The 13,456-nt window shown below is 40.9% G+C and overlaps 1 protein-coding gene across 1 annotated transcript in view; it reads right to left on the minus strand.

Annotated features, from left to right (window-relative positions):
• Positions 1-12,152, minus strand: part of LOC104945894 (terminal uridylyltransferase 4-like) — a 13,461-nt gene extending 1,309 nt beyond the window's left edge. Inside the window, exons 1-16 of the mRNA XM_010771621.1 lie at positions 12,020-12,152; positions 10,118-10,665; positions 9,889-10,031; positions 9,287-9,403; positions 9,006-9,183; positions 7,910-7,998; positions 7,733-7,784; positions 6,900-6,969; positions 6,517-6,643; positions 5,072-5,191; positions 4,513-4,695; positions 4,230-4,404; positions 3,659-4,149; positions 2,460-2,466; positions 402-407; positions 331-334 (exon numbers count right to left, since the gene is read on the minus strand). Coding sequence (XP_010769923.1) covers positions 331-334; positions 402-407; positions 2,460-2,466; positions 3,659-4,149; positions 4,230-4,404; positions 4,513-4,695; positions 5,072-5,191; positions 6,517-6,643; positions 6,900-6,969; positions 7,733-7,784; positions 7,910-7,998; positions 9,006-9,183; positions 9,287-9,403; positions 9,889-10,031; positions 10,118-10,598 — 2,243 coding nt within the window. The 5' untranslated portion in view covers positions 10,599-10,665; positions 12,020-12,152. The remainder of the gene's footprint in view (positions 1-330; positions 335-401; positions 408-2,459; positions 2,467-3,658; positions 4,150-4,229; positions 4,405-4,512; positions 4,696-5,071; positions 5,192-6,516; positions 6,644-6,899; positions 6,970-7,732; positions 7,785-7,909; positions 7,999-9,005; positions 9,184-9,286; positions 9,404-9,888; positions 10,032-10,117; positions 10,666-12,019) is intronic.
• Between the last annotated feature and the right edge of the window lie 1,304 nt (positions 12,153-13,456).

Consider the following 13,456-nt stretch of genomic DNA (forward strand, 5'->3'; position numbering starts at 1 on the left):
CTCAGTGCATTTATTTTCATATTCTCCGCAGGCTGACATACGATTAATTTCTACGTAATTGTGTAAATCTGTCTTTTTGTTTCTCACTGCTGGATTATTGTATCTAAGTATCTATTTTGATGTTATTTGTCTTGTTAGCCAGCAGCAATTAGGCTTGGGCAAACATGAAGACATCTAATTACAATATTTTTGACCAAAGATATCTTCTCAGCATATTGCTGATGATATCTGTAGGGGGGTTTAAAAGTATTAACAGCAGAACGGCGCCGGGGCAGACGAAGGAGTGGTCGTAAGGAAACGCATTTTCAAGGCTCTCTGGAGAGAGCATAGCACAGTCTCCAGATCTCAACCCACATAGAAAAATCGTTTGGAAAGGGAGGTTGAAAGGTCCAGTTGCCCAGCGACAGCTCCCAAAACATCACTGGCTCTAGGGAGATCTGCATGGAGGAATGGGCCAAAATACCAGCCCACAGTGTGTTGAAAAACCTTGTGAAGACTTACAGGAAAGACGTTTCGACCTCTGTCATTGCCCAACGAAAGGGTATATATACAAGAAGTATTGACATGAACTTTGTTGTTATTGACCAATATACCTTATTTTCCACCATAAATTTGCAAAAAGATAAACTAATGTTAAAAATCAGGACAATGTGATTTTCTGATTTTTTTTCTCATTTTGTCCCTCATAGTTGAGTATACCTAGGGATGACAATTAACAGGCCTCTCATCTTTTTAAGTGGGAGAATCTTGACAATTGGTGGCTGACTAAATATTTGTTTGCCCACTGTATGTATAAAAAAGCGCCAACATCGAACTGAAAAAACTGTTCATGCGGTCACTTTGTCACATTGACATGTCTCTTTCCTAAATAGACATCTAAACGTTTATGTTAATTATCCCAATAATGTCACTGTTTCAGTGTCCAAACGCATTGCAGCGCATTCACATTCTCCCCTCCGTCTGTTTCCGAAGGGCTGGCTCCGCTCCCCAACACACACACAAACACACACACACGAATGCACACACATACAGTCAGAGACAGAGCGGAGGATAACAACAAAGCCTGAAAAAACTAAAACAAAATCTGCATTATAGCCCAAAAGTAACTCCCCCCCCCTCCTGCACAGATCACCCCTCATCCCGCTGGCAGCCCATCCGCCAGCGCAGCAGGTAAACCTAAGGGGAAACACTGTACTGTCCATTGCTACAAAACATATACATGTGGGGGCAAAAAAGTATTTAGTCCAGCCACTCCATTGTGCAAGTTCCTCCCCACTTAAAAGAATGAAGAGGCCTGGTAATATTCATCCTAGGTATAACTCAACAATGGAAAAAAAAATTTTTTTAAAAGAATTGTATATTGCAAATTAATGGTGGAAAATAAGTGTTTGGTCAATGAACAAAAGGTCATCTCATATTTGATATATACCCTTTGTTTGCAAATGACAGAGGTCAAACGTTTTCTGTAAGTCTTCACAAGGTTTTCACACTGTTGCTGGTTATTTTGGCCATTCCTCCCATGCATGATCGTCCTCTAAGCAGATTGGAGTTTTGGGGCTGTCGCCTGGGCAACAACGGACTTTCAACTCCCTCCAAAGATTTTCTATGGGTTGAGAATCTGGAGACCTGGCTTGGCCACTCCCAGGACCCTTGAAATGCTTTCTTACGAAGCCACTCCTCGTTGCCCGGGCGGTGTTTTGGATTCATTGTAATGCTGAAGGACCAGCGACGTTTCATCTTCAATGCCACTTGCTGATGGATAGGAGGTTGTCACTCAAAATCTCACGATACATGGCCATTGCATTCTTTCCTTTACACGATCAGGTTGTCCTGGTCCCTTTGCAGAAAAACAGTCCCCAAAAGCATGATGTTTCCACCCCATGTTTCAACAGTAGGTATGGTGAGTCTTTGATGTCAACTCAGCATTCTTTTCTCCTCCAATACACGTCTAGTGAGTTTTTACAAAAAGTATATATTTTGGTTTCATCTGACCAAATGACATTCTCACCAATCCTCTCCTGGATCATCTTGAAAAGCTCTCTAGCAAACTTCAAGACGGGCCTGGACATGTACTTGGGCGTAAGCAGGGGGACACTCTGGCACTGCCAGGATTTGAGCCCTGGCGGCGTAGGTGTTACTGAATGGTAGCTTTGTTACTGGTCCCAGCTTCTTGCAGGTCATTGACTAGGTTTCCCGTGCTGGTTCTGGGATTTTTGCTCACGTTCTTGTGATCTTTGACCCACGGGGTGAGTCTTGCGTGGAGCCCCAGATCGAGCGGAGATTATCAGTGGTCTTGTATGTCCTTCGCATTTTCTAATAATTGCGCCACAGTTGATTCTTCACACAAGCTGCTTACCTATTGCAGATTCAGTCTTCCCAGCCTGGTGCAGGTCTACAATTTAGTTTCTGGTTGTCCTTTGACAGCTCTTTGGACTTTGTCGTTGGCATAAGTTGGAGTTTTGGAGGTGACTGTTTTGAGGTTGTGGCGGGTGTCTTTATACTGATAACGAGTTCAAACAGGTGCCCATTAATACAGTTAACAGTGGAAGACCAGAGGAGGCTCTTAAAGAAAGAAAGTTACAGGTCGTGAGGCAGAAATCTTGTTTTTGGTTGTACGGTGACCAAATACTTAATTTTCCACCATAATTTGCCAATAAATTCCTTAAAAATCAGACAATGTGATTTTCTGTGACTTTTTTTTCTTCATTTTGTCTCTCATAGTTGAGGTATACCTAGGATGAAAATTACAGGCCTCTCTCATCTTTTAAAGTGGGAGAACTTGCACAATTGGTGGCTGACTAAATACTTTTTTGCCCCACTGTATGTGTGGGCCAAATTCAAGTCAGATTATGCTCTAAAACAAGCACTGAAGCAAGCGTATGGACTCATATGAGAAAAACACTCAAAACAGGACACAAAGCGTCTGTTGCCTTACTTACTTTTTTATAACTCGCGCAATTGACCGCTGCTTCATTTATCTTTACTTGCGTAACTCAAACTAGGCGCACCGGCGAGGGAACTCGGCTTATCTCGATGTAGATACCAACAACACTTCATCCGCAATGGGCGAAATAACTACTTTTGGTACTTTACATGTGGTGGAAGTCCTAGATACGTTGTGTTTGGTTTCATGATATCATACGAAGACACACAGCACAGTGAAAGCTGTATTTAGCAAGTCACAAGTCTGTTGAATCAGTCTTGTGGTGTAAACCCAAAATGTATCGATCATGCTAGTTTCTCTGTCTGCACTCAACATAACGTGATTTGACAATATACTATATAGGCAATTTACCATATAAAGTGTATGGTTTGTACACATACATTTATAAACATCGATTTTTGTCTGGTCTTTGTTTAAATATGAGGTATTGTAGACCTCTGGGTGCTGATGATAAATATAAATGTTTAATATATTCATATCTGTAAACAATCCTTAATTTGTATTTATACGGTTCCTCATACTTTGAACTGTTCTTTCTTAATATCCTTGTGCAAACTCTTACCTTTCCTATCCTCAGTCTCAGTCTTACTGCTGTTGCTGCTCTGAATTTCCGTACGGGGATTAATAAAGGTGTATCTTATCTTAAATGAGCTCTATCACAAACAGTTCAAAACCGCATCATCACTACGGGTGAATGGAGATTATCATAATTACCTTTCCACCGGTGAAAATCATCTTATCAAACACATAGTGAAGATCCTCAGGTAGAAAAGGCCCTTCTTTATCTGAAACACTTATTTCCTCCTCCTCCTCTTCCTCTTCCTCTCCCTCATTGTCACTGTCCAGCAGGCCGTTGGGGCAGAGGGAGGGTTTGCACCCCTCATTTAAAACCATGTCTGTGAGCCTGGTGTCTAAAGTCTTCTCATCCTTCTTTCTGGACGGATAGGATCCATCTGCATCGTCACTGTCAGGCTCCTCGTCTTCTTTAAACCCTCTTTCAACTTTCTCATCTTCTTGATTCTTGTCAACCTCCTCTAACTTTGCTCCATGCCTGCCTCCCTTCTTGCCTCTCTGGCGCCCCCCGCAGCCCCTTCTTTGAGGGCAAGCGAAGTACTTGTAAGCCGTACGGAAGCGCTCCTGGAGGTACTCAAACACCATTTGGCTGTTCAAGCTTCGTGCGACGTTCCTCTTCAAGGCAAAAGGATCTAAAAATATATTTAAAAAGTGTGAATTTCTGATATTTCTCAAGACTTGTTAGATGACTTTTCCAACAGTGTTCTCTTACCTTCAATACCGAGTCTGCGGCGAGGCCAGTTCTTCCCCTCCCTAGAGAGGAGCTCCTTCAAGCGGATGCTGATGATGTGTTCTTCAAGAGCAAACTCCAGTGTGTAAAAACGAAGGAGGTCCAACCACAGCTGACCCAGCGTCACATCTTTACCCATGTCCAAGGTGAGGCGCGTCTTTGAAAAAGGGACGGTAATGGAGAGTTAGTTAAAAGCAGGGTGCCAACAAACACATTGCAAACACATGCCATGAAATCTGAATCAAATGTCAATAGTGAGACTCACCAAGCCTTCTGAGAAATGAGAGTCATCGATTTTTTTCTGCTCTGGTTTGGGTCTGCCTTCTCCTCGGTTGTCATTTCGGTTGTCCGTGGAGCTCGGAGGTCTGCGCTCCCACCGGACAAACGAGTCCAGCGAAATTCCAGTTAGGTGATACTCGTCCACACGTTTCACATCGAAGCCTTCAATCTATGAGGGAAATTGATTTTAAAATAATATGGGAAAAAACTAGCGCTACACAAAGAGGTGACACTGTTACTGTCCTGCTCTGAAAAAGTGTGTCAGACACCGTTGTGTATGTTCCAAAAGTCTAACTTATTTTATCTCAGGGCGCAGCTTTTGGTCTGGCATTTGAGCATGCCTCCTGCACATTTACATTGACAACATTCAATTGACGGCCCCTACAGTGTCAAAGAAGCTAAAGCCGATTTGAAGCAGACCATTAATGTGAGCCAAAAAAAATAGAAGAGGCAAGTAAGAATTACAAATTCAACTAAATTTAAAACATCCCTTTCAGTAAGTATGGAGAATGTTAAGGACCTGAAATAGCCAACAGTTTACCTACCCAGCGGCCAAGGTAGACAGGGAGGATGGGCTGTTTCCTCTGCTGCAGGAAGAAGATGACCATAAGGGCGAAGGAGTACGAGGGGAGGCCTCCTTCAGACTGACAGTCAACGTGACACAGCTGCAGAGATGAACAGGCAGGGGGGGAAATACTTTTGATCAGTTTGCATTCTAGGATTAATCAAACAGTCCTATTCTTAGCAGTTAGACATACACTGAACAAAAATATAAACGCAACACTTTTGTTTTTGCTCCCATTTTTCATGAGATGAACTCAAAGATCTAAAGCATTTTCTATATTCACAAAATAACCATTTCTCTCAAATATTGTTCACAAATCTGAAAAGATCTGTGATAGTGAGCACTTCTCCTTTGCCGAGATAATCCATCCCACCTCACAGGTGTGGCATATCAAGATGCTGATTAGACAGCATGATTATTGCACAGGTGTGCCTTAGGCTGGCCACAATAAAAGGCCACTCTGAAACGTGCATTTTTGCTTTATTGGGGGGGTCCGAAAACCAGTCAGTATCTGGTGTTAGGGTAATGTTGTGAATCGAGTGGACCCCCCCAATAAAGCAAAACTGCATGTTAAAGAGTGGCCTTTTATTGTGGCCAGCCTAAGGCACACCTGTGCAATAATCATGCTGTCTAATCAGCATCTTGATATGCCACACCTGTGAGGTGGGATGGATTATCTCGGCAAAGGAGAAGTGCTCACTATCACAGATTTTTTCAGATTTGTGAACAATATTTGAGAGAAATTGTTATTTTGTGTATATAGAAAATGTTTTAGATCTTTGAGTTCATCTCATGAAAAATGGGAGCAAAAACAAAACTGTTGCGTTTATATTTTTGTTCAGTGTACATGTAGTATAGCTGGGTGTATTATTATTTATAGTTGTTTTGCAGAAATAGAGATGTTCCTTTAAGAACATATTGCAATGAATGTCTGTTGGTCATTAGTAAAACAAGTAGGGTTTGTAGAGAGGTGCAGTGATGACTTATTTTTGTAGGCCGACAGGGAAATTGGCATCCCAAAGGGTCCCTCGACTAACAAAAAAAACCGCTCTGTGGCAACACACATTAGTGATACGTTTGTTCAGCGGGATCAGTGAAGTTTTGGACATGCACGAGTGGGATCAATAGTGAATAGTAAAACAAAACATCAACATCTCTAAAGCTTTGGTTAACCACAGATCTTATTTCAGGGATCTAAAGTAAAACACGTTCAAGAAACCATTGACCATCAGACTAGGGAAACGAAAAGGATAAAATGGTTACTCAGTTCCTGGTTTAAGCACTCATTCCTGCCCAACTCTATAAGTGGTTGTTATACTCCGACCTGCAGATATCTGACTATTATGTTTATTATGAAACACGGCTGAGCTGCTTTTTAAATCTGTTGCATTTCAGCTGTGGAGTAAGTGTCAGTCGCAGCCTTACCCTCGCCCAGTAGCGGAAGGCCATCACCAGAGGGATCAACCTGGGTTCCAGTCTAGACAGGACAGCCATGTGATTGGTGGTGAGCCAGGCCACGTCGTTACCGGCACTCACTTTACACATCAGGCCGCTGCACAGGAACACAAGTTAGGGAAGACCCAAATGAAAAGTTGGATCAAAATCTTAAAGCAAATCCATAAAACATGAAAATATGCATCAATGATGTTTTCTAATTTTGATCTGGCTGTAAAAGAGTCAGTTTGGTAAGTTACTGAGAACTACATGCTATCACTAAAGTAACTACCATATTTTATACACATGAATTACAAATAATTGAAACAATTAGAGTGAACTGACTAAGGGTTAGGGGCTTTAAAGGCACTCACCTGCTAACATCTCGACAGAACACAGCAGGAACTTTGGCATGAAAATCTGATTCGACCTCAGAAAACTCCGCTAGAGAAAAAGAAAAAAAACAGTTAATGAGCTTGAGTTTAAAAACACACAATAATTGTGAGAAGGGCTGACCATACGATACAATACGATCGTTAATACATAAGAAAAAAGGAAGAGAAACATGCTCAGGACCCTTTAAACGTACATCTGACCTGGCTATACACTCTGTATGTAATATAAAGATTGGCTAGTCCTTTAAAGTGGATGTATTGACCATATGGTAAAGACAACTACTAAAAGAACTGGTACATTACAGAATATTTCTGAACTTAACTGTAATGTTAAAGCTAACTAAAATCTAGTGTCATATCAGGAGATTTAATATCTGTTATATTGTTCATAAAAACACTTGGGCGCAATGATAGATTCTATGACAGGAGATGGTCTATCTGTGAAAGGACAAAACAAATCATTTATTTTCTCTGTCACCTTTTCTGGGAGAGTAGACAAATTCTTCTTCTGTTTTTGACATCTGTGATTTTAAGTGTTCCACAGTGACTAACTATCTGAGTTTAAATTGTGTTAATACTTTTAAACCCCTACAATATCATCACAATATTGAGAAGATACTCTTTGGTCAAAATATTGTGGAATTAGATTGTCTTCATGTTGCCCAGGCCTAATTGGGCTGCTGCTAACAGACAAATAACATCAAGATAGATACAATAATCCAGAGAAACAAAAAGACAGATTTACACAATTACGTAGAAATTAATCGTATGTAAGCCTGCGGAGAATATAAAATGCACTGAGCAAAACTTACAGCTTTTCTTGAGGATTTCCAGCACTTGAATCAAGACCTCAGGTTGTGTCATCTGAACAGATTAAAAGTGAAATTAAAAAGTGAGTCATCAAATATAAGACTAAATGTCACGGCTGATTTAGAATGTCCTCTTTTATAGAGAAATAATATCACCATTCTGTGTAATAGCAGACTTACTAAGGAGGGGTGGGTGACATCGATGTTGATATCACTCGTCTTGAAGGCAAATCGGGTAAGACATGAACCATAAAGACGGAGAGCACAAGCTGGAAAATCAAAGAAAATATATTTTAGTGTTTGGGTTTTAAATTGCTAATTTAATTCTTTTTTTTCACAATTGTCTTTGTTTTAAATCCGTGAATGGTTGTCACGTTATCATACTTTCATGTCTGTTAAGTGTATCTGTTGCCTGTTGTAATAAAAAATGAAATAAAAAGTAAAGAGAATATATTGGAAAATATTTTCCAAAAATCAGTAATGACTAGCGTGGTCTGATCTCCGCAGCACTTCAAGCTGGGTAAGCTATATTTCTTTAGCTAGACTAGAAACAAGCCTTCTTCACCTGCTCTTGGTTTGATTTCTGGTTTCAAAATCTAACTTGGAATGTCAGAAACTGTTCCTATTGGCTGTTTCACAAATTCAGTTGCGTCTTCACATCCCGTCTGTGAAAGCCAGAGACAGTCATTGATAACAACTGCATCATTTCAAAGAAACCCAAAAAATGAAGGATTGGGAAAAAGTTAGAGTCTGACAATACCAGCAAAGCAATTCAGAGATGTAACATTGCTAAAAATGTGTTAAATTAATAATGTTATACGCACAGCTAAATGACTGTTGCTAAGACTTAGTACGTAGCAGAAGTCTAAACGATGAGCAACAATTCCTCTCCAGCTCTGGAACACTTTGGAGGTATTGCAGGGAGCCTTAAATTGCAGTATGTCATCCCCAAAAAAACATTTTAAGTCACCTCGATGTGCATGATATCAGGCATTTGGATAACAATTACCCTTATCTATGCAATAATGATTCAAACGGGTTACTTTATGAAGTGCATGCTTGTCTGGTGGTAGGGGCTGAGGACAGAGAGGGGAACTCAACATCCCCTGGGGGACAACTTAACATACATTACGCTAAAAAGTTATAGGAATGTTTTCCCTACAAAGCCACACATAAAGTGTCCCCTCCAGCTTTAAACTTTCCTAAGCGTTTCCTCCCTTTATATCCCTAGCTGCAGGCAACATAGACAAGACTGAGTGACATCACAGCAAACAACCTGAGAGGTGCTTCTTTATGATCTCTTCCATCTTGATGACCAAGGCCTTCCGAACCTCGAAGTCCTCCTCTGAGATGCCATACTGTGTAGCTGTTTCCAGGACTGCTGCGTCCAAGGCCCTCATCTGGGCAGCAGAGGGGGGGGGGAGGGAACGCAGCTCATTCTCCTCCTGTTTCTCCTGACACGCCAGAAAGAGAAAATGTTAAATACGTCGTGTCTATTTGAAATAAAGCATGTGAATGACGGGATGAGGGACAACACACACTTGGAGGCTCTCATACCATGATGTTCTTCTTGTGTCTCTTCTCCTTGATGTGTTTGTGTGCTCCTTGAATGTTCTCGATGTGCACCGAACAGAGCTTGCATAAGTATTGATAGTTTGGGTACTCGATGGACTGCTGTGAAAACAACAAGAGGCAAAAAGTAATTAGTTTCTGCATGTTCTCTTAACATTTTTGGATTTGTCACTTTGACATCATTGATCCAACCTGCTCCTGCAAGGTGGAGATAAAACAAACACATCCATAGTTCAGGAAAAACAAAGGCTGGTGATGATGAAATTAGATCGGAAAACATGGAAGGAAAACATGGAAGGGCTACTTCTCCATTATTTACCTTTTTCACAAAAAGAGCAAGACTTCTTTAGACTCCATCTTTACATTTTTTGTAGTTCCCCCAATTAAGTTCTCCATCTTTTATTTTGTCTCAAGATATAACAGCTGTAACAGAACTTTGGATTCAAAAATAAAAGGCATTTAACATCTCAGATGTTGTTTTTTTAAGTAACAAAGCATAATTATGAAGCACTAATGCAGTACATGACATGAGCTGTGTCATGTGATATGTTTCCTGTTTATCAGGCGTGACTACATTGTTTCCTCACTTTCAGCAGGCGATGGATGTAGTCTCTGTAGAGGCGCTCCTCTGCCTGTCGGAGGCCCAGCTGTTGCTCTGTCAGGGGCCCTTCTTCAACAGTCGGCCTCACCTCTTCAACAGGCTGATGCATCAACGCAGCAGCTTTCCCCCCTACAAACAACAGAGACAACGTTTAATTCACTAGTATTTAATAAAGAAGGATTCATCCTCTAAGAACATTAACTGTGAGAACCTACCATAGGACTTTTCCTTTGCTGGAGTTGCACTTGAGCTTCTGGCCTGCTCTGTGAAGTCTTTTTTACGTGTAGCATGCCCTACAGGAAAGCTGGTTTCTCTGTTTGCCAAGGGGCTGTTGTCTGCAGATAAAGACACATTGGAGTCCGGAGCGTGTGCCACCAGCTTCTGTTGGGAGCCTGGAGCTTTGCCTTTCCCCCTCTCCCCTGAACTTGTTCTTCCAGTCAGTCTTGTTGTCCTGGGGGGCCGTCCTCTCCTCTTGTCCTGGGGAATGTCTGTGAAGGTCTTGCCTGGCCCGCGGCTTCCCTGACTGCCTATATTATGTTCATCCTTTGTAGCAGTGAGGTTTTCTTTGCTGCGGGTTGTAGACTTGGGAGCCTCTCTCTGCGCAGGAGCCTCTTTATTAGACTTCTCAGCGGACGAAGCTTTGGGTCCCCTCGGTTGAGACAGTTTTGTTTTTACTGGACTTTTGGACTCGTCCATCCCTCCTGTCCTGCTGGTGGACTTAACACCACGCTGAGGACGACGACAGAGGCAGGTCAGCAAAAGCCTTGATAAGGAAAAGAGAGGAAATTATAGCTATAAGTCTAATTAGCATGAATATATTTGGACAGCATGGTTTGTTTACCAATTCAGGTGATGCTAACTAACCAAATACACGAGTTGATTTACATTTCACGTGTCTTACTGTGGTTTGTATACATTTGCCTATTATGCCAACAGAAATGAATATAAAAAGAAGAAGAAATGCTCAAATGAAAATTAGGAAAGTATAGGTCTTACAATAAAAATAATATGGCCAACCAAAATATGAAAAGTTGTGATTATGTGTTTTGTACAAATGTTTCACACAGTATTTCTGCATCTACTAAATTGTTATTATTCAAATTGGGGAACAAGTGTTTGATTAAATTGTTAGATAATACTGGTATGTTCAATAATAAACCATTTAATTAAAAATCACATAATACTGAATTACATGGTGTGGTTACAATATAACAAACATGGAAAAATGTAAGTGTTGGTGTCGTCTTTTAATCAGAAGTAATTTTGAGGTTGACAAACATGGAAAAGTTACACCTCACTAACATGACCAACTGTATTTGTGAAAAGCAGTGGGATCTTGTTTAAATAAAAATGTTTACAATGTATCTTTATCTCGCCTATGTGGTTTCTTAAAGTCATGAAAGCAACGAGTATTTATAATTAAGTTGCACTTTTTATTTATTTTCTCTATTAAACATACTTTAAAAAAATGTTTAGCATAACATTTCTCGCGTTTAACTGACTTTATATCATTAAAGAAGAGCGGCTTTTATCAAGGTAAAACGGAGAGCCCTGAACACAACACATCTCTTTGGCGGACAGGTAATGTTACAGATGTTGTGTTCAAGACAGTTTCCCCTAACTTATTGTATTCCGTACCAAAACCTTACATGGTCGGTGTTTTAGAGATAAATCCAGGGAAATATTGGGTTATGGTTAGGTGTCTCAAACGTGACTGTTTGGAAAAATGACTAATGTTTATTTCAGGCGAAACGAAACTGATGGGGAGACTGACTTGGATAAACGACGTGACCTAACATTAGCTGCACTGCCAAAACAGAAACGAAAGAGGCGTTCACCACGAAAGCAGCCATTACCGACTAAAAGTAATGCTCACCATTAAAACCGAAAGGCATTTCCTCTGTTATAGGAACGATTCACGGTGACTTCCAGGCCAGCGGACCCTTTAGCTGTCTTCGTTAAGCTACCGTTAGCTGCCCCCGGTCGTCCGGCTGAGCTAGCTAACGTTAACGGCAGATAAATAACACTGGCACCCAGCTGCCACACAGGAGCGAGTAACTAAACACAGAAAACACCCCCTCGACAAGAACAACACACAGGAGCACGTATTGACTTACTTTCAGGCTCTTAAGTTGATTTTGGATTATTGTTTAGCTACCTCCATGGTTCTGTTAGACATAATGTTTTTCAAATCCCACGGCCCTGCTCAAAATAGCAACCATTGACGCCATGTTAATACATCACCCCGCTGCATTGTGGGAATGCTGAATGATGATGAAGAGGGGCGTGATGGATTAAAATACCGCTCAGAAACTCTTAACAGTAAATACAGCATTTATTTTCTTGACTTTTTATTTTCTTCCAAATATAAAAATAGGGACAGAATCATAATCAAATCATATTTTTTTTCCAAATTATTTGTGGTCCGACAGCAGCACATTTTGAATGTAGCCTGAATAGAGAATGACACCAATCGAAGGATAACCCAATCATGTCATTTTTATAAAACAAGATAGCCTAACTGATTTAAGGTGAAGATTATCAGCCTGTTTTCTTTGTTATAGAATTGTGGATTCGACATTGGACTGCCATTTCGATTATAGAAGTGCTTACCAGTCTTTAGAACACAAACTATGTCTTTCTCATTATGTCTTTTCTTTTTACAAACTACAACTATTGCATAATAACTTTCTGGAATTAAAATTGAATGTTTGGAAATGTTGCAGACTCGTTTGTGTTGAAACAAGTATTACATTGTTTTGTTCACCACTTCATTCTATGCATCAGTCCTAGGCCCATTCCCAAACCGCCCCCTACACCCTACCCCTACACCCTAACCCTCCGTTTGCGCATTCACGCGGAGGGTCCGCCATATTGAGGGCTGTTCCAAAGCAACGAGTGTGGAGCGGTGTGGAGGGGGAGTGGGCTATCAAGCCCTCAAATAGCGAGTCTGCAGCGGTGCTGACTTGAGACCGGTCTCTACCTGACCGGAGTCACGCTGTGTGTGTCCGTCAGGAAACAAGCTGTTAACAAGTAGTTCCAGCAAACATCCACTGATAAACTGCGATGTTAACAACCTCATGATAACCTCATATGTTTTAACTTAGGATCATACCTGTGTTTAGTCTAGAAAAAGGTAAATGTGTGCATTTTATTATAAAGTTGTGTATATTTACAGACTGTTGCAAAAACTAAGAAGCTTATAAACATCAGGTTTAAAAATAAAAGAGCTTTGAAACACAATGAAAGATGTTTGGAGTTTTATTTGAGTTATTAATTTAAACTTTTTGTCTAAGAGATGATGATTTGAAACCGTTGTTACATACAGTTACGGCATGTCCTGTTTCTGCCGGAGAGAGGGGAGTTTGTCCCAAAGCTTGCTGCTGTATTTACTCCCTCCATCTGACAGGAGGGAGCCTGGAGTGTGGCTCCAGACGGAGTTCACTCCGTCACGGAGGGGATAGGGTCGAGGGAGTGGTTTGGGATTGGGCCTTAATAGGAAAATACTCTGAGCATGCGCAGTGTAGTTTTTACAGTCACCGTTCACTTTGACA

This window comes from Notothenia coriiceps, unplaced genomic scaffold (assembly GCF_000735185.1).
Source record: "Notothenia coriiceps isolate Sejong01 unplaced genomic scaffold, NC01 NC01_scaffold00010129, whole genome shotgun sequence".
NCBI classification, from domain to species: Eukaryota; Metazoa; Chordata; class Actinopteri; order Perciformes; family Nototheniidae; genus Notothenia; species Notothenia coriiceps.